We start from the raw sequence: 26,817 nt of genomic DNA on the forward strand, positions 1-26,817 counted from the left end.
GCAATGGCAACCTAGGCTGCTGTCATCCATCACCTTTAGGAGAAGACAAGTAAAAATAGGAGTCAAACCTGTTAACAGCTTGTTGAACCTGTGCAAACTATATAGGTAAGAGTTGACGGATACAAGGCAGATTGTTATTTATGCTTAACCTTCAGAAAATATGCTGCATGTACAATTTAGTAACTAGGCCAGCACAGTTTCCTTCTTTGGCAATACTCTTGGATTAAACATCAACATTGTAATGCTTGTGCACCATTACATAACATGTCTCAAACAATGCTGTTGAACAAGTATTCATGCTTCTAATACTACACTAATTTATAATATTCTACACTGCAGGACTCTCTCGTGACATTGCTCACCAAGTTGGAGTAAAGTTCTTAGGGCCTTGGAGAAGGTGCAGAGGAGATTTGCTAGAATGGTACCAATTATCTAGAGAGGCTTAGAACAGAGATGGCAAAGGCAAGATTTACTAGAGGTGTTCAAAAATTAAAGGGTTTTGATAAGAGTAACTATGGAGAAATGTTTTCCATTGGTACAAGGGTCTATAGTCAGAGCACAGATTTAAGGTAATTGACAAAAAGTACAAGAGGGCAGATGAGGAGACATTTAGACAGTGAGTTCCGATTTGAATGCAATGCCTGAAGATGTGGTGGAAGAACGTTCAATAGCAAGTTTCAAAAATAAAATTGAAAATGGAAACATTTGAAGGCCTAAAGAGCGAGAGCATGTGGGAATGAAACTCACTGGATAGCTCTGGAAAAAGAAGAATGTGCAAGGGTATAGGGAGAAGACAGGGTAATGGCATAAGGTGCACTGCTCATTCAGAGAGCCAGTGCAGACATAACAGGTTGAATGGCATCCTTCTGTGCTGTAACAATTCTGTAACACCCAAATAAATCAGAATAAAACTTCAGTCAACTCAAATGTATATATGAGTGCAAACTGAAGGCTTTCTCACACCGGATTTTGTTACACGGTACAATACATGACTTCAAGATCAAGTCAATAATAGGCTTCCGAATATGCAGCTTACTTTTCAAACAAAACTTGAGCTATTATGCTCGAGTTTAGCGAGCTAGTGACAGCTGTACAGACCAGGGATCTTTCCTCATCTTACAAATTGTCACTATTTCGCCTGTCATTTGATTCCATTGCCTCAATGATGCCATTTATATGCATTAAAAAAAAAACTCAGCTGTGCTCAATCCTAATGCAAAACAAAGTACATACAGCCATTTTACAGAAATAACTGGCCTAATCTCAATGAATGAGCTGATGCACAGAATGATTGCGCTTAATACAAGCCTAGAATGGATGGTTCCTTAAAACACATTGAATTTCAGTCAGTGTTGAAACAACAACAACAACACTCTCCACTGACGTCAAGGAAAGCTGTCCACAAAGGTCTAGTGATCTCTGTGGCAGGGATTTCCCCTTTCCCAAAGACAGTTTAAATCTGGCACCAAGTCAATGGGCTCTCCAAGTGTACAGCAATAGTGAAGTCATCGACAGGATAAGCAGCCAATCACACTGATGTATTCTCACAGACAGCAAATCAGGAAGGAAAATGCACCGAATTTTTTCACTCAAAATTAAAATTTTTTTAGAGTGAAATAAATGATTTTGGCATATACATGGGATTAAGATAGAAACTGAAGTATCATAAACTTTTTTAAAAATTAAATTGTGAATCATTGAAAGGAGAAACCCAACATTCCACAAATACAAAATCAGGCTGTTTGATAATGATTAGGTTAGTATACCATTAAAAGTCCCAGTTACACCTCAAGTTACATTCAACAAGGTGCAACTTTTTCAAATGTTTTTCCAGAGATGAATAGTGTAAAAGGGTGAGTTATTGTCAATTCAGTGATTTCTACTTGCTTGCATTCCGGGGCAAGTTCAACAGCAGACCCTAAGGAGAAGTGTAGAATCACTGACAGCAACTTCTGGATTTCCACATCTAACTGCACATGTGCAAATTCCAGAAGTTGCTGTCAATTTCAGAAGCACAATGACGACGAACGCTGACAATTTCACTGTCACTGTCATAAAATCCAAGCCATTGTTTAGAATTTTACCTCTTCCAGTTTTTTTTTTAAATAGAGACATTATATATAATACATACAAACATACATACTGGCACTTATAGTCCTTCGAGATACAGAACGGCACCTAACACATCTCTCCTATTCCCCTTTAATAGGAACAATGTCAGTCTGGGCTCTCAAATACTCCCTTCCTTGCACATTGTTCTTTCAAATGAGATGTTATGCCGAAACCTTGCGAGTCTATTAAGGTGGATCCCGAAGCAACAAAAGACTAGAGTTCTCCTGCTATCCCAGCTGATATTTCTCCTTCAGCCAACCACACCAAAACAGTTTACCTAGTTTGTTTATTTATGTGTGGTTTAAGGGACCTTGGTGTCTGCAAATTGGCTCCCACATATACCTACATGATTACAGTGATTACACTTCAAAAGTCATCCATTAATTGTAAAGTGCCTCTGGGGCAACCTCAAGACATGATAAAGACATTATATAAATCAAAGTTCTTTCTTTTAGTATGTTAATTTCAAATGTAATTTTTCAATAGAATTTATAGAATGTGCAAGCATTTTATTACAAACAGCATTGCAACGTGGATCCACGATGAACTTCAGAACACCATGATTAGTGATTTTCATCAAAATTAGAATTAAAACTCTACTTTCATTTGCTTACCAAAGAACAAGAACAAATACAGCACAGGATTCCACCTCAAAGATGCCCACTAAGATCAGTGTCCCCCCACCAATCTTCACACACAAGAAATTCAAAATTCACATTTGGGGAGAAGGCTCAGCATTCATCACCAGAGTTTGGGGCTAAATGGCAATCGTGAACTGATTAAAAGACATTGTGGATACAGTGATATTTTCAGTAAAAACGGTTCTCCACAATGACGCACCACAATAACACGTACGCCACAAACTTTGCGTTGAAAGAAACGGATCTTTTTTTAACACAACAGCTAGCAACAAGCATATCAGAGCTTTCACTGCTGACCATCCCAAGGACACAGCTAGCTTTAATCACAACCTCCACATCCCTCCCATACCCTTTAAAGGAGTCACTGGCGACTGTAAGAAAAGGGCTAGCCATTTATTCGATGTCGTCACTGATTTTTGGAGCAGTGCTTCTGATCCTTAATCAGTTTATTTCATTTCCTTCACTTACAAATTGCACGTCTGTTAACGGCACCGTCTACAGAGGAACCCCCAAAACGCTTGGTTATAGGACTTAGGAGCAGGAGCAGACCACTCTGCCCTTTGAATCTGCTCCGCCCTCGATAAGATTATGGCCGATTTGATTGTGGTCTCAACTCCACTTCCCTGTCAGATGCTCATAACCCTGGACTCCCTTGTCTATCAAAATTCTTATTAACTCAGCCTTGAATAAACTCAAGATATTTCTTTAAGAATAAATGCAATTGCATTTTAACAGAAATGAACCACAACGTCTATGAAGGACACGATCATCTGTAACATACAATATGAAACATTTTCTCCATTTCTTTTTCTTTTTATAAAAAGGAATCATTCAGCCGCAACTGGCCAAGAAAACAACAATGTTGCTCCTATATCAGAATGATAGCTTGTGCAGTGACCACCATGTTGCCATCCTTGATGACCATATATTTTAAGTTTAGTGAATCACTGACCACCATGAATTAAAATGATTTTATCCACCACCTGCATGACTTGATACATTCTATGGCATAATATTGTTTCCTAGTAACCAGCATTGTTCAATAAGCTAAAACAGGAGAGTATAATTGGTCAAAAGCTTCAATTTTAAGGGATGCTAGAGGAACCATGGCACTGAAGCATTACAGTTTGCTAAATTCTCGCATCTTTCTCTTCATTTTCTTTGCTCCATTTCTTGTTGGAAACAGCACCTGGGTGCCTCTCTATTCTGCAACCTCTCGTCCTTCCCCTCTTGTGTTCCTTCCATGAGACCCCTGTCAAAAAGCAAATGACATCGTTTGTCTCTATCCTCTTGCATTTCCTGCTGGGTAAACTGTCTCATTGCTTCCCAAATTCTACATAACATGTCTTCCTTTTCACCCTCATTCTTCTGCTGCCGCCGGTTCTTGATTCCTTCCCAATTTTTACGCAACCGTTTTTGTCGCTGCTCCTCAGTTTCCTGTTCACGGCGCCTTTTAATTCCATCCCAGTTTCTACGCAACCTTTGCTCTCGCTCTTCCTCGGTTTCTTCCTGCCGGCGGACTTTGGTCGATTCCCAGTTTTTCCGCAGTCTCTCTTCTCTCTGCTCCTGAGATTCCTGCTGCCGCCGACTTTTAATGGATTCCCTGTTTTTGCGCAATCGCTCGTCTCGCTGTGCTTCGGTTTCCCTTTCACGGAACCGTTTCATGGCCTCACGGTTCTTGCGCAGTCTGTCATCTCGCTGCTCCTCCGATTCCATCTGTCGGCGGACTCTCATAGCTTCTCTGTTTTTGCGCAGTCTATCTTCCCTCTGCTCCGCTGTCTCTTCTTCCCGGTGCTTTTTCATGGCTTCCCTGTTCTTCCTCAGTTTCTCTTCTTTCTTCGAGTCCACGGCCTGTTTCTCAGCTAACAGCTCTCCAATCACTGGATCTTTAAAAGACAGACAGACACAGCTAAGAGCTTTTAAAACTGTGACAGTACCTAGATTTGAGACCAACATTGATATTCTATGGTAATGTTTTCAAATTGTGGCATAATACTGTTCTTTGTTGGTTTAAATACAAATTATCTGACAACAGTGTTTTTAAAAAGTGAATTTAATGAGAGATTAATACCACCCACATTATCAAGACTGGACTGCAAAGGAAAGGTGGAGATGCAACATGCAGGTGAACAGGGTTGCTAAACAGGTCATAAATTAGCAGAATATGGGGACATAGCCACAATTTCCCCTTTTGTTATTTTTGCCTGTGGCATCAATGTTGGAACATGGCAGGGAGAGGCTAGTTGTTTGCTCAAAAGAGAATATGGAAAAGTACGGACACATGCACGCATGGAAGGGAGGTAGCTACTGGAATGCACCTCCTAGTGGCCTGTCAAGAGTAGCATTAGCAGACACAGGATACAAACTTGTCCTCACAATTAAGAGATCTTTGTAGAGGCAATGGATTATGCAGGAAACATTTAAACAAAACAAAAATGGCAAGAGAAAGTTGAAATGGAGAATTTCTTTCCACATTCTATTATTATTCATCTAAAGACACTTGTCTGAACATCAGGGTATCAGGCTGGAAAGGGTTACTGAGCCCAACGTTACAGGGAAGCTGAGTTATCAGGCTTTTAAAAAATTAATTCATGGGATGTGGGCATTGCTGGCTAGGCCAGCATTTATTGTCCATCCCTAATTGTCCTTGAGGTGGTGGTGCTGGTGAGCTGCCTTCTTGAACCACTGGAGTTCATGTGGTGTAGGTACACCCACAGTGCTGTTAGGTGTACCGTTGAAAGAACTATCTCCGAACTCAACTCTGAAGAAGAGTCATATGGACTCGAAACGTTAACTCTGTTTCTCTCTCCACAGATGCTGCTGGACCCTCTGGGTTTTCCAGTGTTTTGTGTGTTTATTTCAGATGTCCAGCATCCGCAGTATTTGCTTTATGTACTGACGTCAATTCAGCTTCCTCTCTCAGCTGGAGTCAGTAATTCTTGCAAACCAGTCCTCTCCACTCAGGAGAAAGCAAACAAAAAGGATTTTGAAAGCTAATCTTAAAGCTTTTCAAATGGCATATTTTATCATGGTAAAAAAAAAGAGACAACATATTGGGAAACTATCACAACTACAAGGTTATTTCTACATTACTTTAAGAAATTACTAGACTTTAAGTGTGAAAGAGGAAAACAAATAGGAAAAAGCTGAAATAAAAATTGTAAATGTCAGTAACGTACAAAAAATTGAACAGCATGTGAGAAAAGGAAGCACAACATTTAGAACCAAAGGGAAAAAAAGGTATTTTTTGTCTAAACCACCTGTGCCAGTTCTCAAACAGCTAGCCAATTTCACTTCGCTTTCTCCAAACCCTTTTAAAATTTTCTTTTTAAATAGTTATCCACTTCCCTTTTAGGAGCTATCATGTCTCCACTACTGTTTCTAGTTGGGAATTCTGTGGTTATCACTATGGCAACACTATTTTCTTGAACGCTCCCTTCATTCTATTGGTGATAATCTTAACTTGATGCTCTCTCATTACCACCTCAACCACTAGTGGGAATAACTCCTTCCTATTTACCTTAATTAAACCTCTCAATGTTTCACATCACTATTAATCTCCTTTTAATCTTTTTGTTCTGATGAATTGAAAGGTCTATGTTTGAAACATTAACTTTTAATGTTGCTTTCAGATGCTGCTCAAACCGCCAGGCATTTTTAGCATTTTTTTGCTGCTATAGTTTATTTGATATTACGCTCGTGCTCATGCAGTTCAATCTGCTTTTACCTGGTCCAGCATAGACAGAAAATAACTGAATAGTTTAAACATCACAGTGGAATATGCAGCACAGAACGATGCAACACAGGGTGTTAGGCCCACACTACTGCTGTAGCGAGCTCCTATTCTGTTGGACCACTGAGATTAGAGGGGGAAAAAGTGAAGTCAGTCAACACCAGCACATTCTCAAGACACCACCTTAAGCCTGTTAGAAATCACATTAGTGTGAGTTTAGCAAAAGGATAGAGCACAGAGCTCCTTGCCCAAACTTCAATCGTAAATGAACCTAACATTTTACTCGAGAAGGATCTGCTGTGCCCATCGCTACCTTCATACTCGACTTTCTAACACCGTCCAATGTTTGTGGCCAAAGCCGCTTCGGCCAATTTGTTCCACAAAACAGAGGCCACTCCAGAACCGCTAAAAAAAAAACTGTCAAGTTGAAACCTTTATCTCCTCCGTCAGAGCAGATTCCAGATTCAGATAGCAGCACTTACACTGATTCAGCAAGATGTCATTTCCTCCCCTCTCCCTTCATATAGGCAGGCTACATACAAAGAAATACAATGGGTTTTAGAAAGGAGTGGGAGGCACAAAAATATGTGCTGATAATTATTAAAGCAATGCACAGTAAGCAGGGCTGGAAATTTCCAGTTAATGGTGAGCTGACTTACATTTCAGCTTCAAGTTCAAAAGCAACGTTTGTAGTAACTTATGTTTATTCTCAACTTCAATCCCTTGATTCTTTCTCTATTTTCCTGATGAATCTGAATGTTTGAGGCCCGTTCTAGTTCTTTACAATACAACTGGCACACCTGCACAAAATAGGTGCAATTTATATTCCTTTTCAGGATTAAATTCATCGACTTAAGACTTCAGTTGAAGGTTTCCTCCAATATCCTAAGGAAGTAATGGGACTGCCAGGCGTATTAATAACCGAAAGGACCTGTGTTAGACCCTCAGCCAGTGTTCAGTTAGCAGATCTCAGCTGGGGTGCTCCAGTTGGCCAGCGTGTCCACAGTTAAGAGGGAAAACTGGGAGAGGGACGAGGAGAAAGTAATTTTTTTTTTAAATGAATTAGCCAGGGTTTTCACTCCTGATTGTTATTCATGACTTGTGGGCATCAGGTGAAAACAAGGCTCAGACTCAGCTGTTACGCGCCTTTGGTCAAACAGCCTGCCAACACTCATTGTTATCACAAAGAATGGCCAGGTGGGCAAAGTGATGGAAAGTAAATGGCACTCAGACTCAAGCAAGAGATGACACTTTCAAGAGTAGAATGGGAAGAAAATGAAAATAAATTAAACATTTTCAGCTGGTGAAAGCTTCGGCAAGTTTACAAACACACAAAATCTTAGCTGCTGAGCATCTTTTCTTTCTTTCTTTTTTTTTTAATAAAAGAAGGGCGCTTTGGAATGGTGGGAAGCAAATTTGATACTGCGTCAGCTCATAATTTTTCCTGGGCCAGCAAGAGAGGTGAAAAAAGTTAAAGTGAGGGAGGGAACAGCCAAAATGAAACACACAAATCAAAAGTTTTGTTTCATTCATTCATTCATTGTGCTAAACCAAAACTGGAAAAGTGCTGAGAACTTCAAACAGGCAAGTCCAATCTTGGGTTGAAAGCATGAACCAACCATAACAAAAGTGCTAATATTCTATTTTACAGCCCTGATCAGTACATCAAAGAGAGGCTGCATGGCTGCCTAATGTCTATGTCTCAATCAGTGTAAGCAATTCAACACACATTAGCAATTGCATGATCAGCAGTATACACTGGAGATTGCTAACGCACTTATCACATATAGTGATCCTCTGGGATACTGGTCAGATCTATCATAGCAACTGTACTAGCTTTAATTGAGCCAAGAGGCCAAACTCTGTTGCATATTAGTGGCAGTCCTTGACATGCTATAAATAATTCTGGAGTGAAACCATTCAAAAGTGCTATTCGTTCAAAGGTGCTGTTAATTAAAAAATTACAATTCTGCCAATTAACAATAAATAATTTGAGTTCTTGGGACATAGAGTAAATGGTTTACTGATCAAAATTAAGGAAACTTAACTAAAAATATTAGTAAGCTAGTAGATCTTCTGTGCATTCCATACAGTGAGTAAGACAGAATGCTGTTTTATGGCAAATTGGTATCGTCAACAATCTGGACAGGGAAAATGTTACAGGAGGCAGATTCAGTAGTAACTTTCAAGAACAACTGGACCATATATTGGATGTTATAGGCTGCACTCCCTAATAGTTATTTTTAGTGTTACTTTGTTTGCACTTCAGTCCCACTGTCCTGATCTACGGGTACCCGGGTGTGGAAGAGGGCCAGGTGGGAGGAGGACCTTGTGAGCCTGCTCCTGGGCCTGGCCAAGTTGGCCATCAATAGGTCCAGGCAGTGGGCGATCGAGGGGGTCGTCCGATCGGCTGTCGGCCCTTCTTCCGTGGCTACGTTCGCAACCGGGTGTCCCTGGAGAGGGAGCACACAGTGTCCACCAGCACCATCGAGGCCTTCCATGCTCGGTGGGCACCGCAGGGACTGGGGTGCTTCATAGACCCCTTTAATCGCATTTTGGTTTAATGTTTGTAAGTTTCCTTTGAATTTTGTCTTTTGTTTTGCAGTTTCCCTTTAAGGGGCTGCCTTTTACTTTGTCCCTGATTTTGTTCATTTAGTTTAGTTGTTTTGTAACAAAAGAGTTACAACGCTGGCATCTACCCAGCAATGTGGAAAATTGGCCAGGTGTGTCCTGTACACAAAAAGCAGCACAAATCCAACCTGGCCAATTACCACCCTATCAGTCTATCCTGAACTCCCTCCCCAACAGCACTGAGGGTGTACCTACACCAATGGAATGCAGCGGTTCATGAAGGCAGCTCACCATTACCTTCTCAAGGGCTATTAGGGATGGGAAATAAATGCTGGCTTAGCCAGCAACACCCACATCCCATGAATGAATAAAAAAGAAAAATCTCCAGGACACTGCTGTGTGCAATCCTGGAGAGAGAGAAAAAAAATCATCCGGATATTAAAAAAAATACTTCTTTTTTGTCACTTTCTTTGAGCTCTTCTCTTTACCAGGTATAAAAATATTAAAAATGGGAAAAAAGACCATTTGGCTGACAGTCAAGCATCATCCAATCGGGTAATGAGTCTTTTTGTTTTCCAATTGACATAGGAAGGCAGTGAGTACGTCACAAGGATGGATGTGTTGGCTGAATAAGGGCTGACGTTGGGGGGGTGTCATGTGCTGAAACCTCCAGCAATACATCTAATCACAGTTGGCAGCCCTACTTATAAGGGTTACAGCACCACCTCTGGATCAAGGAATAACAGGGATTATTACCACTTTTAAAAAAAAACAAGAGGCCAGAATAGTAAGCTGGGAGTATTACTCACTAACTTCAACATACCAAGTCTCAAATTCATAAACTGAAAAAAACTCATTCTTAAAATTATTATACATAGCTTTGTAATTTAAATACTATTGAATATCAAACAACTTACCATGCAGAAGTGGAAGACCTTTCAAAGACAACTCGGTCATAGTTCTCCTGAGGTGATCCCAATCTACAAAGATGCAAAACAAAATCACAACTTTTTTTTTTGAATATACTTGTCAAATTTCTAAAACAAAACAACAAAAAACATTTGCAGTTTTTGGAGAAGCAGCAGAGCCATAAAAAAGTACTTTACTGCAAGGCACCCTGAAAGATTCTCACTATTGATTGAACTGTGGTTCTGATGAGGTCTTTTGGCTTTCTGCACAAGTACTGATAATATCAGAGGAGAAGCCTTAAAGCAGTTGCCAAGGCCAACTGCAAAGGATTAGTAGAGAGTTTGGAAGATTTAGCATTCATTCTGTATATTAACTTTGCACCTTCACGCTGTAAATCTTTTCAAAGCAGCAGTTCCGATGATGCCACTAGCACTTCTGATGTCACCAGCAATCACTACTTAAACAAAGGCATTTTAGGAACAAGTGAGAGGCGTGGCGACACAGAATGTCAAAAGGTTTCTAATTCTTTGCAATCACCAATTTGTAAAATGGTTCCTGATGGCAAATTTCCTACTTTAAAAAAAAAATTGCAAACTTACAATAATTCATCTGAATATATAGAATTCTGGTTCCCATCTGTTTGTTCTGCTGAAACCCAAATCTTACTGAACTTCCCCTGGACTTTCTGCAAAAAAAACCTTGGCACCTTTCTTTTCTTCTAAAAATATTGCCCCTGCCCCTAACTTCCCCAGCTCCTGCTGGGTATGGTTCTATGGTTGCTAGTAGTTCTCCAATACTCCACCCAAACGGCTATTAAAATTCTTCATTGTGAGCCTAGACAGTCAGCAAGCCGCTTGACCACGGGAAGCATCACAGTTGAACCCAATTATGTCCTGTCTGGTTTTCTGTACCTTGGGTGAAGCACTGAAGAGCAACAGGCACTTGTGGAGCCATACTCCAGCATAAGTCATCACCTACAGGAAAGGCAGGGAGAAAATTGAGGGGACAAAGTTTAAAATCACAACATGTACCATTTTGCATCGTCTCCCACAAGCTTTCAATTTCTACTGCTCCCAAACTTCAGGCCCTGTATCTTCTTCCTTGTACCAACCACTTACCCAGATTTATTATGCGCATTGCTCAGCAACAATGCGACAGAAGAAAGTGGAAGGTTGCATAAAATGTAGTACCTCTATAATAAAGCCTAAAGGTTTTATTAGTTACAGAAAAACACCAGTTGTATATAGTACAAAGAATGAATAACTGTTAAGTAGCAAAAACCAGTGATTTCTATCTCTGAAACTCATGTGCTAGGATATTAGAATTCCACGAGCGGATTGTAACTCACTACCAACCTCTAGTCTCTATAAATTTATTTGAGGTGGCTTTCGAGTTTTCAACACTTTTCCTCCATTAGTAGGATTCTATGACTGTGCAGTTTCCTGATTTAATCCAATTAGCTAGCTTTCAAAGCACTGGAACATAATTACCAGGAAGTCCCCTTCCCCCTCCTAGATATTCTTCCCTACTTTCCTCTCCAGAAGCCAGCACAGACATAATGGCCCAAATGGCCTCCTCCTGTGCTGCACCCATTCTATGAATATTGCTAGAGTGAGATTTCAACGGTAACATCTTTCTTCGAACACTTAAACAACCATTTATCATGTATGAAATTTCACAGTTGAGTGTCAGCGGGCTATTTGACTGCAGAGGGCATCACAGTCAACCTGATTCTTGCCTCATTCAATCTCCAAACACACAGCCACACTCCAGCAGGCATCACCTTATAACAATCCAGAGCGGGAAAGACCTAGCTGGCTTTCCCACTTCCTAACTCGAATTGCCAGGAACAATCGCGGCATCTCAGTCTATTCCAGCAAAGAACCTGAATAGGGGATCTTCCTGCCCTGCATGGCAAATGGATGATTTCTTTAAATCAATTGGAGGAGCACTGAGTAAAATTCCTTGAATACGAAATGGCACAAAGTCACCTTTTTTAAAAAAAAGTGTATAAAGATTTGGATCAGCAACTAAGTTCTTGTACCTTTTGCTCCTCAGAAATTCTTATGGTACATGCTCTTTTAATTTTCAAAAAATAAGATGTCGTTTATTGGTTTAATGTAAGCAAAATGCGCACTGTGAACCCCGTATCTCAAGAATTCTCCATTTGTTCACTGATAAAAACATTCTTTCACAATAGCATAATTTCCTTTGGAGAGCTAACATGGTCTTTTGGAAATGTATGCATTTGCAGGTGATCTTAACATTTGCAAAGAAAAAATCACAGGTCTACACATTGCACCAAAATGTAACCGATTATTTCTACCTCTTCACTTATTTGAAACACCGACTACAGTTGTTAGAGATTTTTAAAGTCTTACCACAAAGAAAAGGATGCCCATTCGAAGACAGTTCATTCATAGTTCTTCAGGGATAATCCTGTCTCTACAAAGAAAAGCCCTTAAATATTACCTCTTACAACATAAGTGTCTCCACACTAAAATAAAGTATTTTAAATTGCAACAAAAACATTATACATGAATACTTTGCGTCAGTCTTCACAACGGAAAAGGACGACGTAGGTATAGGCATCAGGGTGGAGGACTGTGAAACATTAGAGGAAATTAACAGAGAGAGGAGATACTAGCGGGTTTAGCAGCCTTGAAAGTAGATAAATCCGCAGGCCCGGATGAGATGTATCTCAGGCTGTTAAGGGAGGCAAGGGGAGAGATATCAGGGGCCCTGGCAATAATTTTCAAAGCCTCTCTGACCACAGGTTAGGTGCCAGGGGACTGGAAGACATTATCCCATTATTAGAAAAGGGAGGAAGGGATAGACCAGGAAATTACAGGCCAGTCAGTCTGACCTCGGTGGTGGGGAAGTTACGAGAAAGAATTCTGAGGCACAGAACAAATCTGCACTTGGACAGACATGGATTAATCAGGGATAGTCAGCATGGATTCGTTAAGGGAAGGTCGTGTTTGACAAATTTGATCAAATTTTTTGAGGAATGTTGAAGAGGGTAATGCATTTGATGTGGTCTGCATGGGCTTTAGCAAGGCTTTTGATAAGGTCCCTCATGGCAGACTGGTCAAGAAAGCAAGAGCCCATGGGATCCAAGGCAAAGTGGCACATTGAGTCCAAAATTGACTAAGAGGCAGGAAGCAGAGGGTGATGCCAAATGGATGTTTCTGTAACTGGAAGTCTGTTTCCAGTGGGGTTCCGCAGCGATTGGTGCTGGGGCCCTTGCTGTTTGTGGTGTACATAAATGACTTGGACTTAAATGTAGGGACTTGATCAAGAAGTTCACGGATGATACGAAAATTGGTAGGGTGGTAAATAGTGAGGACAGCTGTAAACTGCAGGAGGATAGCAATGGACTGGTCAGGTAGGCAGAGCAGTGGCAAATGGAATTCAACACAGAAAAGTGTGAGGTAATGCGCTTGGGGAGGGCTAACAAGGCAAGGGATTACACTATGAACGGTAGGGCCCTGGAAAGTGCTGAAGATCAGAGGGACCTTGGTGTGCATATCCACAGATCTCTGAAGATGGCAGGACAGGTAGATACGGTGGTAAGTAGATAAGGCAGCATATGGGATACTTGTATTCTGTTCCTCGGCTAATAAAGGCAAGAGCAGGGAGGTTATGCTGGAACTGTATAAAATGCCGATTAGGCTACAACTGTAGTACTGCGTGCAGTTCTGGTCACCACATTATAGGAAGGATGTGATTGCACTGGAGAGGGTGCAGAGGAGATTTACCAGGATGCTGCCTGTGCTGGAGGGTCTGAGCTATGAGGAAAGCCTGGATAGACTGGGATTGTTTTCCTTGGAGCAGCAAAGGTTGAGTGGGGACCTAATAGAAGTGCATAAGATTATGAGGGATATAGATAGGGTGGATAGGAAGGCACTTTTTCCATTAGCAGAGGGGTCAATAACCAGGGGGCATAGATTTAAGGTAAGAGGCAGAAGGCTAAGAGGTGAGTTGAGGAGAAATGTTTTCAACCAGAGGGTGGTGGGAGTCCGGAACTCACTCCTGAAAGGGTGGTTGAGTCAAAAACTCTTGTAACATTTAAGAAATATTTAGATATTCACTTGCATTACCATAGCCTGCAGGGAATTGGGCCAAGCACTGGAAAATGGGATTAGTGTAGTCAGATCTTTGCCGACTGGCATGGACACGATGGGCTGAATGGCCTCCTTCTGTGCTGTAAACGTCTATGAGTCCTATCTATATGTTCAGTCTGCAAGAGAGGGAAATCTTGCTCAGGCCAATGCCTTCGGATGATGTACTGGAGCAAATGTTGTCCTCATAAAACAGTCCAACAGTGACTACACTTCAAAAGGTCCAACGCTGGTAAAGCTTTTTGGGATGTTGTGGAGGGTATCATATGAATGCAATTTTTTCTCCAAAACAACAACTACATCAAGGACTTGCATATACAGAGTGCTTTCAACAGTAAAATGTCCCAGACGCTTCACAGGAGCGTTATCAACCAAAATTTGTCACCAAGCCACATAAGGAGATCTTGAGGTCAATGATCAAAATCTTGGTCAGAGGTAGGTTTTTAAAGGAGCTTCTTAAAAGAGGGAAGTGAGAAAGAGAGCGAGAGCGGAGAGCTTTGGGGATGGAATTCAGAGCTCAGGGGCTTGGCAGCTGAAGGTATGGCTGCCAATGCTGGAGTAATTAAAAATCAGAGATGCTCAAGTTGGCCAGGGCTGGTGGAGAGCAGAGATCTGAGAAAGCTGTAAGAGGTTACAAAGATATGGAGGGACATGGCAATGGAAATATTTGAAAAAGAATGAGAATTCCAAGATTAACCTGACGCTTAATCGGAAGTTAATGTCGGTCAGTGAGCTCTGGGGCGATGGGTGAAGGGGACTTGGTGAGGGTTAGGATATCGGCTGCAGAGTTTTGGATGAGCTCAAGTCTATGGATGGTAGAACATGGGAAGCCAGCCAGAGCAGTGGAACAGTTATGCCTCGTGGTCATGCCTAGTGGTAACAAGGATATGGATGAGTGTTCAGCAGCAGTCAGGCAATGTTATGGAGGTGGAAAGAGGCAACTGCCATGATGGAGTGGACACATGGTCAGAAGGATCATCTCAGGATCAAATATAGCACCAAGGTTGCGAACAGTCTGGTTCAGCCTCAGACAGCTGCCTGAGAGGGGGTTGGAGTTTGTACTTAGGGAATGGGGTTTGGAGCATGACCGAAGATTGTGGCTTCCGTCTTCCCAAAATTGAGCTGGAGGAAATCTTTGCACAGCCAATACGAGGAACAATTTAGAGATAGTTGGGGGTGGGGGGGGGGGTCAGGAGAGATGGTTGTGAGGTTGAGTTGGGGGTTATCATAAGTGTGGAAACTGATGCTGTGCTGTCAGATGATGTCGCCAAGAAGCAGCAGGTAGAGGAGAAGCCATGATAGATAATAGATAAAAGTTATGATGCACAGTGTATTACTCAACTACTACAGTGCAGATCTCTCACTTAAAGATCACAAAGTCAAATTATTATTGAAGTAAACATGTCACAGAGTTTGGATGTCACAGAGTTGAATTATCATTTGACAAGGCAGCTTATTGGGGAGTGGTTGTGAATTCGGGGCTCCAGGTCAGAAGCATTAAGTAATTGGGTTTACTTTTAAGATTTGGGACTGGGGCAACATGTGACGTTTGGCATGGGGTCAGCAAAGCATACGCACGTGTACCGTTTTTGTTATATTACTTCTGGGTCGCCCAGCGAAGTTATTCATCGCAAGTCAGAATCCACGTCAGACTTCTGACTAACTGTACTAAAATTTCAAAACCGTAGCAGGTTAACATGCACACAGGTTTGCAAGAACCCTGTACATAAAAAGGACAATCATTTTATTCCATCAAGATTGTTTGTGAAGTATTAGCTTTAGGACATCATCAGTTTCTAGTTTTGTGATCAGCATTAGACTAATGCATGTGGATGACAATTTGTTCAATGCTGTGGTAAGTCTGCATTGAAAATAGTAACAAGCAGCACACAGGGCCTCAAATAAAAGGATTTTGTTCCACCATGCCTTATATTTAGTTCTGAATATTTGTTAAAATTACCAGGTGTTTTGTTTGCATTGCAACCAGGAAGATAAAATTACCCTTTATAATGCTGTAGCTTACAGACCAGGTTATAGTTTCCTTCCTACCTTTACCGAGTTGCTTCATCTCGTTTGGGTCAGCAACATTATCACAGTGCCCGTCGGTTATTTGGGTGGGGTTGGGGGGAAGAGTCGATCAGAGTTCCTGCTCCTGATCAATGTGCAACAACCCCTGTTGAAAAGTACACATGTGGGTTCCAAGTTGGGACAAAATTGTGCTCAGATGTGATGCCAATGCAGTCGAATAGTCTAACACTCACTGTCTAGGCTCACACAGCAACTTTAGCAAGGTGTCAAAGCATGATTAGTGCCCATACCTTCCATGAGTCGGCAAGAGAGGAAAAGGATCCCAGAGAGAGTCGGTGTCTGCTTCAGCATCAGTATTAGTTACAGCATGGTCTCACAATTTACAATGCACTGCCACATCATAAGTGATAGATTACATTTCTTAATGGTGTTTCACATCAAGAGTGGAATTTCTTACACTCAAACATTAAGAAGGAAGACCATTTAAAAAGTGTTGGCTGTGAATAAGGGCCATAATTCTGAGTTGGATAAAGCTCCTTCAATTTTCACTATTTGAAATCAATTATCCCTACATCAGACACCATTTCTTGGCTATTTCTGAGAAGTCAGCCAATACTGTACAACAATTTCTATAAGGAAACTCATGCAACTCTCAAACACATTATCTCTGCTACCAGAAGGATATGAGCAGCAGGATCACTGAAACATCCAAATTCTTATCCAAGTCCATGGCATGATGGTGCACAATGTATTTTTTCCCCCCATTATGCTTACATGGTATGCAGGCATCACTGACAAGGCCAGCATTTGTTGTCCATTCCTAATTGCCCTTGATCTGAGTGACAGGGCAATTAAGAGTCAACCACATTGCTGTAGGTCCAAAGTCACATGGAGGCCAGGATGGTTAAGGATTAGTGAACCAGATGGGTTTTTACAACCATCGATATTAGTTTTCATGGTCAACATCACTGAGGCTAGCTTTCAATTCCAGCTGCCAAGGTGGAATTTGAACCCAGGTCCCCATTAGTCTGGGCCTCTGGATTACTAGCCCAGTGACATTACCACTGCAACACTGTTTCCCACCCAAGGTTCGTGGTTCCGTCATCAATATTAGGTCAAAATTCTGGAAGTCCCTACAAACCATCATCACGGGGATTGCAGTTCAAAGCTTTATTTTAATACCATTTTTCTAACATGTGGTATAACTGACAAAGGAGAGAAATATCACTGCATCCTCGACTTAGAAACGACCAAGGCCCAGCTTGATTCTTGATCTGTGCTAAATCAGGGGCACCAAGGACTAAAACCGGGACACCAATGGGAGCTCTCACATTGGGGGTGAGGATGGTGAATTAGCAATGGTCCTCACAGTTAGTCACTAGTCAGTGTATGCTGTACAATGGTAGAATCAGACTCAATCCAGATTCTCCCTCCAATCAAATAACCGGCCGACACACACAGCCAGCTCAACGGGTGGCACTCTTGCCCCGAGTCAGAAGGTTGCGCCTTCGAGGCTCACTCCAAAGACCTGAGCACAGGCTGACACTTCAATCCAGTACAGAGGGCTGCACTGTCAGAAGTGTCAGCTTTCCAATGAGGCACTAAACTGAAGCCTCATCTGCCCTCTCAGGGATGTAAAAGATCCCCGGCAGTATTTTGAAGAAAACACAGATTACCATAACGCGGTTTGAGGGAACGTGCAGTGTGAGAAGCTGCTGCGTTTCCTACATTACAACAGTGACTACACTTCAAAAGGTACGTTATTGGCTGTGAAGCACTTTGGGACACCCAGAAGTTGTGAAAGGTACTATAGAAATTTAAGACTTTGTTTCCACTGTCAAGGCTCACCATATAGGAGGACAGCTTGACTTAGGCACTAGGAGGTAGATGGCATCCTGTGGAAGAACTGTATCTCAGAAATTTGCAACTTTAGGAGGAGAGGTGGAGACAAAAATGGAAATAAACAACACTTCTCATGGTAAGATTTGGGGTTACTGTCCGACTATTTAATTAAAATAAAACAATGGACTGAATTACCTCCTTTTGTCCTCTCACTATTCTATGATTAAGCCACTTACGATTTTTTGTATGGATTTTCTGACAAGTTACAACGCTTGCTTCCGGATAAAAGATTGCAGCTAAAATCATCAATGGATGGGAGTAGAGATTCAAAATAAAAATCACAGGAGCATTTCAGATTTTACAAAAAAAAATTCCCTTGTCAATAAGTAACTTTACAAAACAAAGAAAACATTATTACGGGGGAAAGATCACAAGATACACATGGCAAAGGAAGACCGTTCAGAAAGGCCCTCAAATCACCCATCATGGCATGCAGCCATTTCTTAAAATGATTATAAAGTTATCACCACTACTAACCTACCTGAATCACTGCGTGAAGACGACATCAGCCCTATACTTGCATTAGCCTACTATTGACCCCTGGTCTTACTATCACGGTTGTTTTATGCAGAGAAATAAAGCAAAACATTTGGAACTGGGCAAAGATATGACGTATAATAATGCAAGCACACATTCACCAATCTCAGGGATACAAAGAAATTAGGATTTCAATTTGCATTGTAAAAATTGGGGGCCAGTTGGCAAGTGCTTTCTGACTGAAATATTTAGAAAGTTGATGGAGGGGGGAGTGGTGGGGAGAAGAGAGGAGGCACAAGGGGGCAACAGAACAAGTCATGTTACCCTTCCTCAGATCGCAATAGTGACCAAGTTTGCACTTTGGACAAAAGAAATATAGAAAATTGTTTTTTTTTTTAAGTGCAAAATGGAAAACCAGACCCTGCAATTTAAAAAAAAGGCCATTTGTTTTAAAGCAGGACAGAGGCACATCTGTCAAGCAATAATACTCTTTCCGCTCTAAATGGCCTGAAATGCAACTATTAGCAGTGTTTTTGGGGAGGGGATAATAATCAGAAGAGAGGTTTCTGGAAGCATCTTACCTGTGCAGCTCTAGGTTAAACTAGTTCCAGCTCAGCATCCCTCCCCCCTCCTCCCCCTCTTCATCCCCCTCAAACATGAGGTGAGGTTTTTATTTTTTATTAAATGATTACAAGTTATTCCAGGCTTTCTCAGGTCGAGAACCGTCAAGGCCGCTGCTACTTCACCTCACAAGCAGAAATTCACAACAGGCGAACGGCGCGGACGACTAAATGCGGAGGGTCTACGCAGGCGCATTAGGGGAGGGGGGTGTTGCTGGCGAGTTGGCGCAAGCGCATTGGGGAGTGGCTGGTGAGTTAACGCAAGCGCATTAGTTAGGAGGGGTTGCCCCCCCCCCCCAATCCTCCTGGCTGGTTCACGCAGGCGCATTAGAGGGGGTGTTTCTGGCTGGCTGACGCAGACGCATTAGTGGGGAGGTTGGGTGTTGGTGAGTTGACGCAGGCGCAGTAGCGCGCTTGCTGGTGGGTGGAGCGTTAGCGGGGGGGGGGTGTTGTTGGTGGGTTGACGCAGGCGCATTCGCGGGGAGGTGCTGGTGGGTGGACGCTGGCGCGTTCGCGGGGAGGTGTTGGTGGGTGGACGCTGGCGCGTTCGCGGGGGGGCGGTGTTGGTGGGTTGACGCAGGCGCAGTAGCGCGCTTGCTGGTGGGTGGAGCGTTAGCGGGGGGGGGGTGTTTGTTGGTGGGTTGACGCAGGCGCATTCGCGGGGGAGGTGTTGGTGGGTTGACGCAGGCGCATTAGGGGGGGGGGAGGTTTTTTGGGGTCGGTTGGCGGTTGGTACGGAAGCCGATGGGGACGGATTGATTGCGCGAAGGCAAAACGAAGCCAAGCGTGAGGGATAGAAGCGAGCGAGAGGGGGAGAAGAGAGAGACCTCTCACACGGAGCAGAAGGCGGTGGCGTCGTCGTTGAAGTACAGCTCACACCACAAGAGAAAAGAATGAGTTTGGACAAAGCCGAGCTCTGCGACAGCCTCTTACTCTGGGTGAGATTTATAACCGGTTCCTTTGCCCTTCCCCCCCTCAAGCTGCCCAGTTTTTACTCTTTTTTAAAGAGACAACTCACTGCAGCAACTCCTAAGTTCCAGCTAATGCTTCAAGTGGGAGGCCCCTCTCCCCATCCCCCTCCCCCCCCCAAAAAAAGTAGAGAGAGAGGTGTTTAGGGGAAGAAAGTTAACATTTTTCAGGTACTATTCCCCCTTTCTGCAGAACTGGAAGACATCACAGATGGAGCAGGTTGAAGGGTATAAGCTGCAAAGAGATTTGAGTGAAAACCAAGAGCTGGCTGCATAGCTTAAAGCCCAGAAAGGAGGGATGGTGAGAGAGAGGGGGGGTGGAATGGAAGACATCCCACAGGGCCAGAATGAAGAAAAAAAAAACAAAGACAAGACTTGCATTTATATAGCGCCTCTCTCAGCCTCTGGATCTCCCACAGCACTTTGCAGCCAATTGAAGTACCTCTTTGAAGTGTGGTCACTGTCACCGGAAAACATATAAGTTTATTTTTACGCACAGCCATGTGATAATGATCCAGATAATCCTGTACTCTTTTTTTATATATATATATATATATATATATATATATATATATAAGTGATGTTGACTGAAGGATAAGTATTGGCCAGGACTCCAGGGGGTAACTTTCACAGTCGTGCCGTGGGAATCTTTGACAGTGGGATCCACCTGGTGGGCCTCAGTTTAACGTGTCATCGAGGACAAGGCACCCTCTCTGGCAGTGTTGCGCTCCCTCGGCGCTGCACTGAGCGTCAACCTTGATTTTTTTTCTCTCTCTGTGGATGGTTAAAGCAAGTTAGCTAGAAAGCTTCATGGGCTCATTTTCTCTCTCTCTCTCCGTATAGGCTGCCAGACCCGCTGAGTTTTTCTTCAGTTTTATTTCAGATCTCCAGCATCAACTGTATTTTGCTTTAATCCTTAATGGGCTCCTTTACCTCAGGGGGCATGCTGTCTCTGTTACAGGCCCACCCACTCTTACACCTACCTGGATTATACTTCTCCCCACTCGGTTTCCTGGTAAAGATCCTGTTCCCTTCCCCCAGTTTCTCCCTGCTCTTGATGCTGCCACCTTCCACACTAGAGCTTTGGAAATATCCTACTTTTCCCTCAGTTGAGGACTCTCCACCTATCAAGGCCCTCGACTGAGTCTGTCCTTCCACACTCAGGATCGTGACGGGGTCCACCAGCCCTCACTTACCAGCCTCCCGCGTTGTGTTGCTGGTGAGTTGGCAAGTTCTTCTGTCAATTCTCCCGCCTCTAACATGACCCTGCCACCAAATATGTCTTCCTTTCTCTATTAATTACTTTACAGTTTATTACTTTTTTTTGCTCTCTTGTTCATGTGGTCTTAGGAACATAGGAGCAGGAATAGGCCATTCACTAAGATCATGGTTGATCTGGTTGTGGTCTCAACTCCACTCTGTCGTCTTCTCCTCCCCTCCACTCCCCTCAGTCCACCCCTTTCTTTTTTCTCCATTGCTCTCATCCTTTTCCTGGGCTTCCACCTGTAATATATTCCAGTTCTGACATAAACTCATTACACCTAGGACGTTAACATTGCCCCTATTCCACAGATGCTGCACTTTTTCGTTTGATAATCAGCATCTGTTCAGTTTGCTCAGTAGTTCTGAATATATTTCATAATGAATTTGTTTCTTTAATGAATATAAAGTATTTGCTCGAAAAGGTAGATTAATAAAAAGTATGGTTAGCGTGCAAGAAAGAGAGATTAGTACAGGTTTTGATATGTCAAACTTGCATCTTCCTGGCTGTGATGTTCTCTGATTGTTTCACAAGTAGTTTGCCTGATGTATCAGGCATTTGATTATGTTTAAAGAGAACAATTTAAATATTTCATGATCCAGGTGTGAGAGTTTGAAAGCGTTTGAACAATGCAGATTAAATTTTCCCCACAGAATTTACAATTTTAAGAATAGTTTTTAAGTCTAAATAAATTATGGTGTTGAACATTCCAGATGATGAGACCTCTGATAGGAAACTGGAGATCAGTGGTGTGACTAAAGTTACTCAGGAGTTGCAGGCGTTGTTGAGCATAATCTGGGCTGACATTTCAGGGTACTGCTGCTACGGTGTTGCATCACAGTTGCAAACCTTCAGCTGAAATGTTAAACTGAGGCTTTGCCTGTTCTGATTTAATTGTACACCAAAGATGTCGTTATACTATGTGAGGAAACGGAGCGAGTTCTGCCAACTTTTTAGCCAGCGTTCCTTCCTCAGTCAACGCCGGCCAAAGGAAAAACAAATTATCGTTTGTCTTATCACTGTTTGTGGGAAACTGCACTGCAGAATGTTGTTCCTATATGGAAAATGCAGATAAAGAATTTTAAACTAGTATGAGTTTAATGTGACCATGTTGAGTAGTTGAGGCAAACAGCATGGATGCAAGTAAGGGGAAGTTAGATAAGCACATGAGGGAGAAAGGAATAGTTGGGTGTTTTAGGTTGAGATAAAGTAAGATGGGAGGAGCATCAACACAGGCGTAGACCTGTTGAGCTGAATGACTTGTTTTCCAGCATCCCCCTTCAACCAATAGCTCTTACAGTTATGTGATATTGTCGTCTACAATTTGTCTGTCACATTTGCCCACAAAACAGTGACTGCATTTCAGCGATTGATTATGAAGCATTTGGGATGTGATGAGGTGCTATACAGATGCATTTTCCCTTTTTAAGCAGTAATGGTTTGAATGATTAAACCATCAATTCGGGGTTAAGACTGAACTATTGTCTTTTTTACAAAAAAAAATCACCAAATGACAGTCATAAATGAACACAGTTATATCCACACTGTACATTTAAAATGACTGTTCGGTAAAGTTCTGTCTTCTGTTGTTCATTTCCTTTACTTTGGTCTGTGGATACTCAATATTTGTGCTGGCAATTTTTAATTTGAATCCCCTCTTCCATTTTCTTCACTACATAGTCTGCAGCAGAAGTCTGTTGATGAGGCCACTGCTATTTTTTAATTTGCACTGGGAGAATGCTCAAATTCAATGAGCGTTTCACAATTGTTGACATCCTGACCAAACCAGAAAACAGGTAGATAGAACCTTTAGATAACACCCTGTTGAAAGGACGGCATTTGCAACCGTCGTTGCTGCACTTGAATGTCAGCTTCCAATTTATACTCAAGTGCTGAAGTACAGTTTGAACCCAAGGCCCTCTACCAGAATCTGCAGTGTTAAGAGAATCTGTAATTCAAAAATTTAGCCTTTCAGTACTTCCGACTGTTGTCTTTTATTTGGTATAACATTTGTATCTCTCACTTCTTTCAGCTCCAGACGTTTCATGTGCCATCGCCCTGTATTACCAAACAACAGCTGACCAGTGGAGTTGCAATTGCTCAGGTCCTTAATCATATGTAAGTTGTAAAAGATGATTTGGTTGTATTTCAAAGTCAACATTTGGAAGTGAGAGTTGCTGATGTGAAATGTTCTTGAATCCTCGACTATCAACATTCTGGGGTTACCATTGACCAGAAACTGAACAGGACCAGCGATATAAATACTGTGGCCACAAGAGCAGATCAGAGACTGGGAATTCTGCAGAGAGTAAATCACCTCCTGACTCCTCGAAACCTGTCCACCATCTACAAGGCACAAGTCAGGAGTGTAATGGAATACTCTCCACTTGCCTGGATGAGTGCAACTCCAGTAACACTCAAGAAGCTTGACACCATCCTGGACAAAGCAGCCCACTTGATTGGCACCTCATCCACAAACATTCACTTCCTCTACCACCGACGCACAGTGACAGCAGTGTGTACCATCTACAAGATGCACTGCAGCAACTCACCAAGGCTCCTTCAACAGCACTTTCCAAACCTGCAACCTCTGCCACTAGAAGGACAAGAGCAACAGCTGCATGGGAACATCACCACCTGGAAGTTCCCCTCCAAGCCACATACCATCCTGACTTGGAAATACATTGTCATTCCTTCAATGTCGCTTGGTCAAAATCCTGGAACTCCCTTCCTAACAGCGCTATGGGTGTACCTACACCACAGGGACTGCAGCGGTTCAAGAAGGCAGCTCACCACCACCATCTTAGGGGCAATTAGGAATGTGCAATAAATGCTGGTCTAGCCAGAAACTGCCATGAAAAAATTTTCAAAAATAGCTTAATACTAATATGTAATATTAGTTGAAAATGGGTTACATGGTTGTAAGTTAGGTTTGGGCAATGCTAAAAATGGTTTTATTAGCAGCACCTGAGCACAGGGGATATATATTTTATTTATTCTGAAACCATTAAATCTCACATACTCTTGCACATGTGCAATAAAGTTTATGTGGTGTTCAGGTAATGTAGGGTTAGTGGGTGTTTTTTTTTTATACACAGGATGTGGGCTTCGCTGGCTGGGCCGGCGTTTATTGCCCATCCCAAGTTGCCCTTGAGAAGGGTGGTGGTGAGCTGCCTTCTTGTACCGCTGCAGCCCGTGTGGTGTAGGTACACCCACAGTGCTGTTAGGAAAGGAGTTCCAGGATTTTGACCCAGGAACTCCCTCCCTTAAAACACTGTGGGTGTGACTACACCACATTGACTGCGGTTCAAGAAGGCAGCTTATCATCACCACCTCAAGGGCAACTAATGATGGGCAATAAATGCTGGCCCAGCCAGCAAAGCCCACGTCCCCTGAACGAATAAAAAAATAAGAAATAAATAATTGTAATAGGGTAAACTGCTGTAATTGTACCCTTATACTTCATTATACTTCCATTATAAATTCCTAATTCTACATTTTTAATGCAAGTATCCTATGTAAACTTGTCACACTACAGTACTTTCACTGTCAGGCAAGTGTAATTACATAGTCACTATTAAATGTGCTCACAGGAACTTATGTTGACAGGAAATGTGCACATAAGGTTTTTACTATATTAATTTGTTTCTGGAGGCAGTACTATATTAGAAATGGGGTCCTCGTCATGACTTCCGAGACGTAGTACCACCTCATGAAATTGTTTCTATCCCGTCTCTGGAGGGTAGACTGCTGCCAGTGGGAAAGGCCAATTTATGCTTTCGCGGGGCATGGGCGTCACTGGCTAGACCAGCATTTTTATTGCCCATCCCTAATTGCCCTTGAGAGGTGCCAGCACAAAGTAGAGATTTTAAATCTGTTTTCTATGTGGAAATGACAACCTTGTACTGAAAGAAGGAGAGTGGCATTCCTTTGCATTGCAATAAGTGGATTAATGTTTTTCAATGCACTATTTAAAAGTTTTCTTTTATTTCTTCATTGCCTTTGAGGAGGTTGGGGTGAGCTGTCATCTTGACTACAACTCAGAGGGCAGTTAAGAGTCAACCACGTTGCTGGGGGTCTGGAGTTACATGTAGGCCAGACTGTGTAAGGGATTTCCTTCCTTGAAGGACATTGGTGAACCAGATGGGTTTTTAATAACAATTGGTAGTTTCAAGATCACCATCACCACAGGCTTTTATTCCAGGTTTTTTTTTTCCTCAATTGAATTTAAATTGCCCAGACACTGTAGTAGGATTTGAACTCATGGCTCTGAAGCACTGATCCATCTAGATTGCTAACCGAGTAACATTACCACTATGCTATTGTTCCCACGTGTGGAATATGCAGAGTTAAGCCTTTACTAGTATCTGAAACACAACTTTGTTCTCCATTTTGCAGTTTTATGTCATCTGTTGCTTGGGATTTTGTTGAATGATTCACATAGTTTTCTGTATTGTTTCCTGTAATTGTTTTCAGTTATTCTCTCTTTCTTTTTTCAGTGATCCTTCCTGGTTTAATGAGGCCTGGTTAGGGCGTATTAAGGAAGATATCAGTGACTGGAGGCTGAAGGTATAATAGAATGTGATTATTTTTATTCCTTTCATAAAGGTCAACTCAAACAAGCATGTGTTTTGTAGGCAGGCTGGTGCTAAAATGTGCTTAGTCTGTTTGCTGGAACCTGAATGGTACAGAATAACCAAAATATTCTGTACAATATAGAAATGATTTTCAGCCAGAACACCTTTGGAGCAAAATTCTGGTACACTCTCTTGAGGTAGAGAGCAGAGTTGATCCCTGCCCTCTGCTGAAATGGGGGCACTAGGTCACAAAAACTCTTCAAGCAAAAGAAACATTTGCCTGTGATTCCCACTGTAGGGGCGGAATTTTCTGTGCCCACTGGCTTCGGGCGTGCTCGATGGCGTTGGCGGACAATATGGTGAGAAGGCCAGAAATCGGCTTTGCAACATTGTGAAACCAGTTTGCGATCGTCAACTCAGCCCAGTGATGGCAGGCTGCGATCCCCACCATCAGACGTTGTGAACCTCATTGTAATGCACCTGCATATCATTACAAGGCCACCCCGCTGGAATTGTTCCTGCCCTCCGCTGGATTGTCCGTCCACGTCAGCTTGATTGCACGCCAGTGCAGAACGCACCTTGACGAGTGTGTCATGGAAAAGTCGGGACTTACCGCCAGGGCCTTGTTCACATCGCGGACATCCAAGAAGCAGAAGATGCTGGAGACCGACAGCAAAGGCACACTGAAGGAGCATCTATGGCATGCTGGGTGGATTCTCATAGACATGGCTCTGCTGCGAAGCAGCCCACGAAAGTTGGAAAGTCACCACTAAGGGTGTATTCACAACAGACGATGGTCGAGGGAGTGGAGAGAAAGGTCCAGCTGTGTTTGGGAGAGGAAGACGTACTGCGGCGTGGGAGAGGAAGGTCTACGGATCGACTTGGAGAAGAAGA

At 42.5% G+C, this 26,817-nt stretch overlaps 2 protein-coding genes across 11 annotated transcripts in view; one reads left to right on the forward strand and one right to left on the reverse strand.

Annotated features, from left to right (window-relative positions):
• Nucleotides 1-917: 917 nt before the first annotated feature.
• Nucleotides 918-19,285, reverse strand: LOC144668932 (uncharacterized). Of its 10 annotated transcripts, none has more exons than XM_078531414.1 (6): nt 19,079-19,285; nt 16,140-16,263; nt 12,348-12,411; nt 10,878-10,940; nt 9,975-10,037; nt 918-4,639 (listed from the first exon to the last, which is right to left on the reverse strand). In XM_078531414.1, exons 3-6 carry the CDS (start codon nt 12,385-12,387, stop codon nt 3,906-3,908), a joined length of 900 nt encoding a protein of 299 aa, XP_078387540.1. In that variant the 5' UTR covers nt 12,388-12,411; nt 16,140-16,263; nt 19,079-19,285; the 3' UTR covers nt 918-3,905. The 10 variants fall into 10 exon arrangements, with proteins under 10 accessions (XP_078387540.1, XP_078387541.1, XP_078387542.1 ...); XM_078531415.1 differs by lacking the exon at nt 19,079-19,285 and adding an exon at nt 17,967-17,987; XM_078531416.1 differs by lacking the exon at nt 16,140-16,263.
• Nucleotides 19,286-19,786: 501 nt separating this feature from the next.
• hook2 (hook microtubule-tethering protein 2) overlaps nt 19,787-26,817 on the forward strand; it is a 50,781-nt gene continuing 43,750 nt past the window's right edge. Inside the window, exons 1-3 of the mRNA XM_078531425.1 lie at nt 19,787-20,055; nt 23,379-23,464; nt 25,846-25,915. Of these exons, the coding sequence (XP_078387551.1) occupies nt 20,011-20,055; nt 23,379-23,464; nt 25,846-25,915 (201 nt within the window). The 5' untranslated portion in view covers nt 19,787-20,010. The remainder of the gene's footprint in view (nt 20,056-23,378; nt 23,465-25,845; nt 25,916-26,817) is intronic.

This window comes from Cetorhinus maximus, chromosome 28 (assembly GCF_964194155.1).
Source record: "Cetorhinus maximus chromosome 28, sCetMax3.hap1.1, whole genome shotgun sequence".
Taxonomy (NCBI): Eukaryota; Metazoa; Chordata; class Chondrichthyes; order Lamniformes; family Cetorhinidae; genus Cetorhinus; species Cetorhinus maximus.

Excerpts from the sequence above, each read along its gene's own strand:
- LOC144668932 (XM_078531416.1), bottom strand. The coding sequence starts at position 12,387 with ATGAATGAACTGTCTTCGAATGGGCATCCTTTTCTTTGTG. Across the intron at positions 10,941-12,347 it reads TGGGCATCCTTTTCTTTGTG|GTGATGACTTATGCTGGAGT; the intron begins GTAAGACTTTAA and ends CCTTTCCTGTAG. Across the intron at positions 10,038-10,877 it reads TCTTCAGTGCTTCACCCAAG|ATTGGGATCACCTCAGGAGA; the intron begins GTACAGAAAACC and ends GCATCTTTGTAG.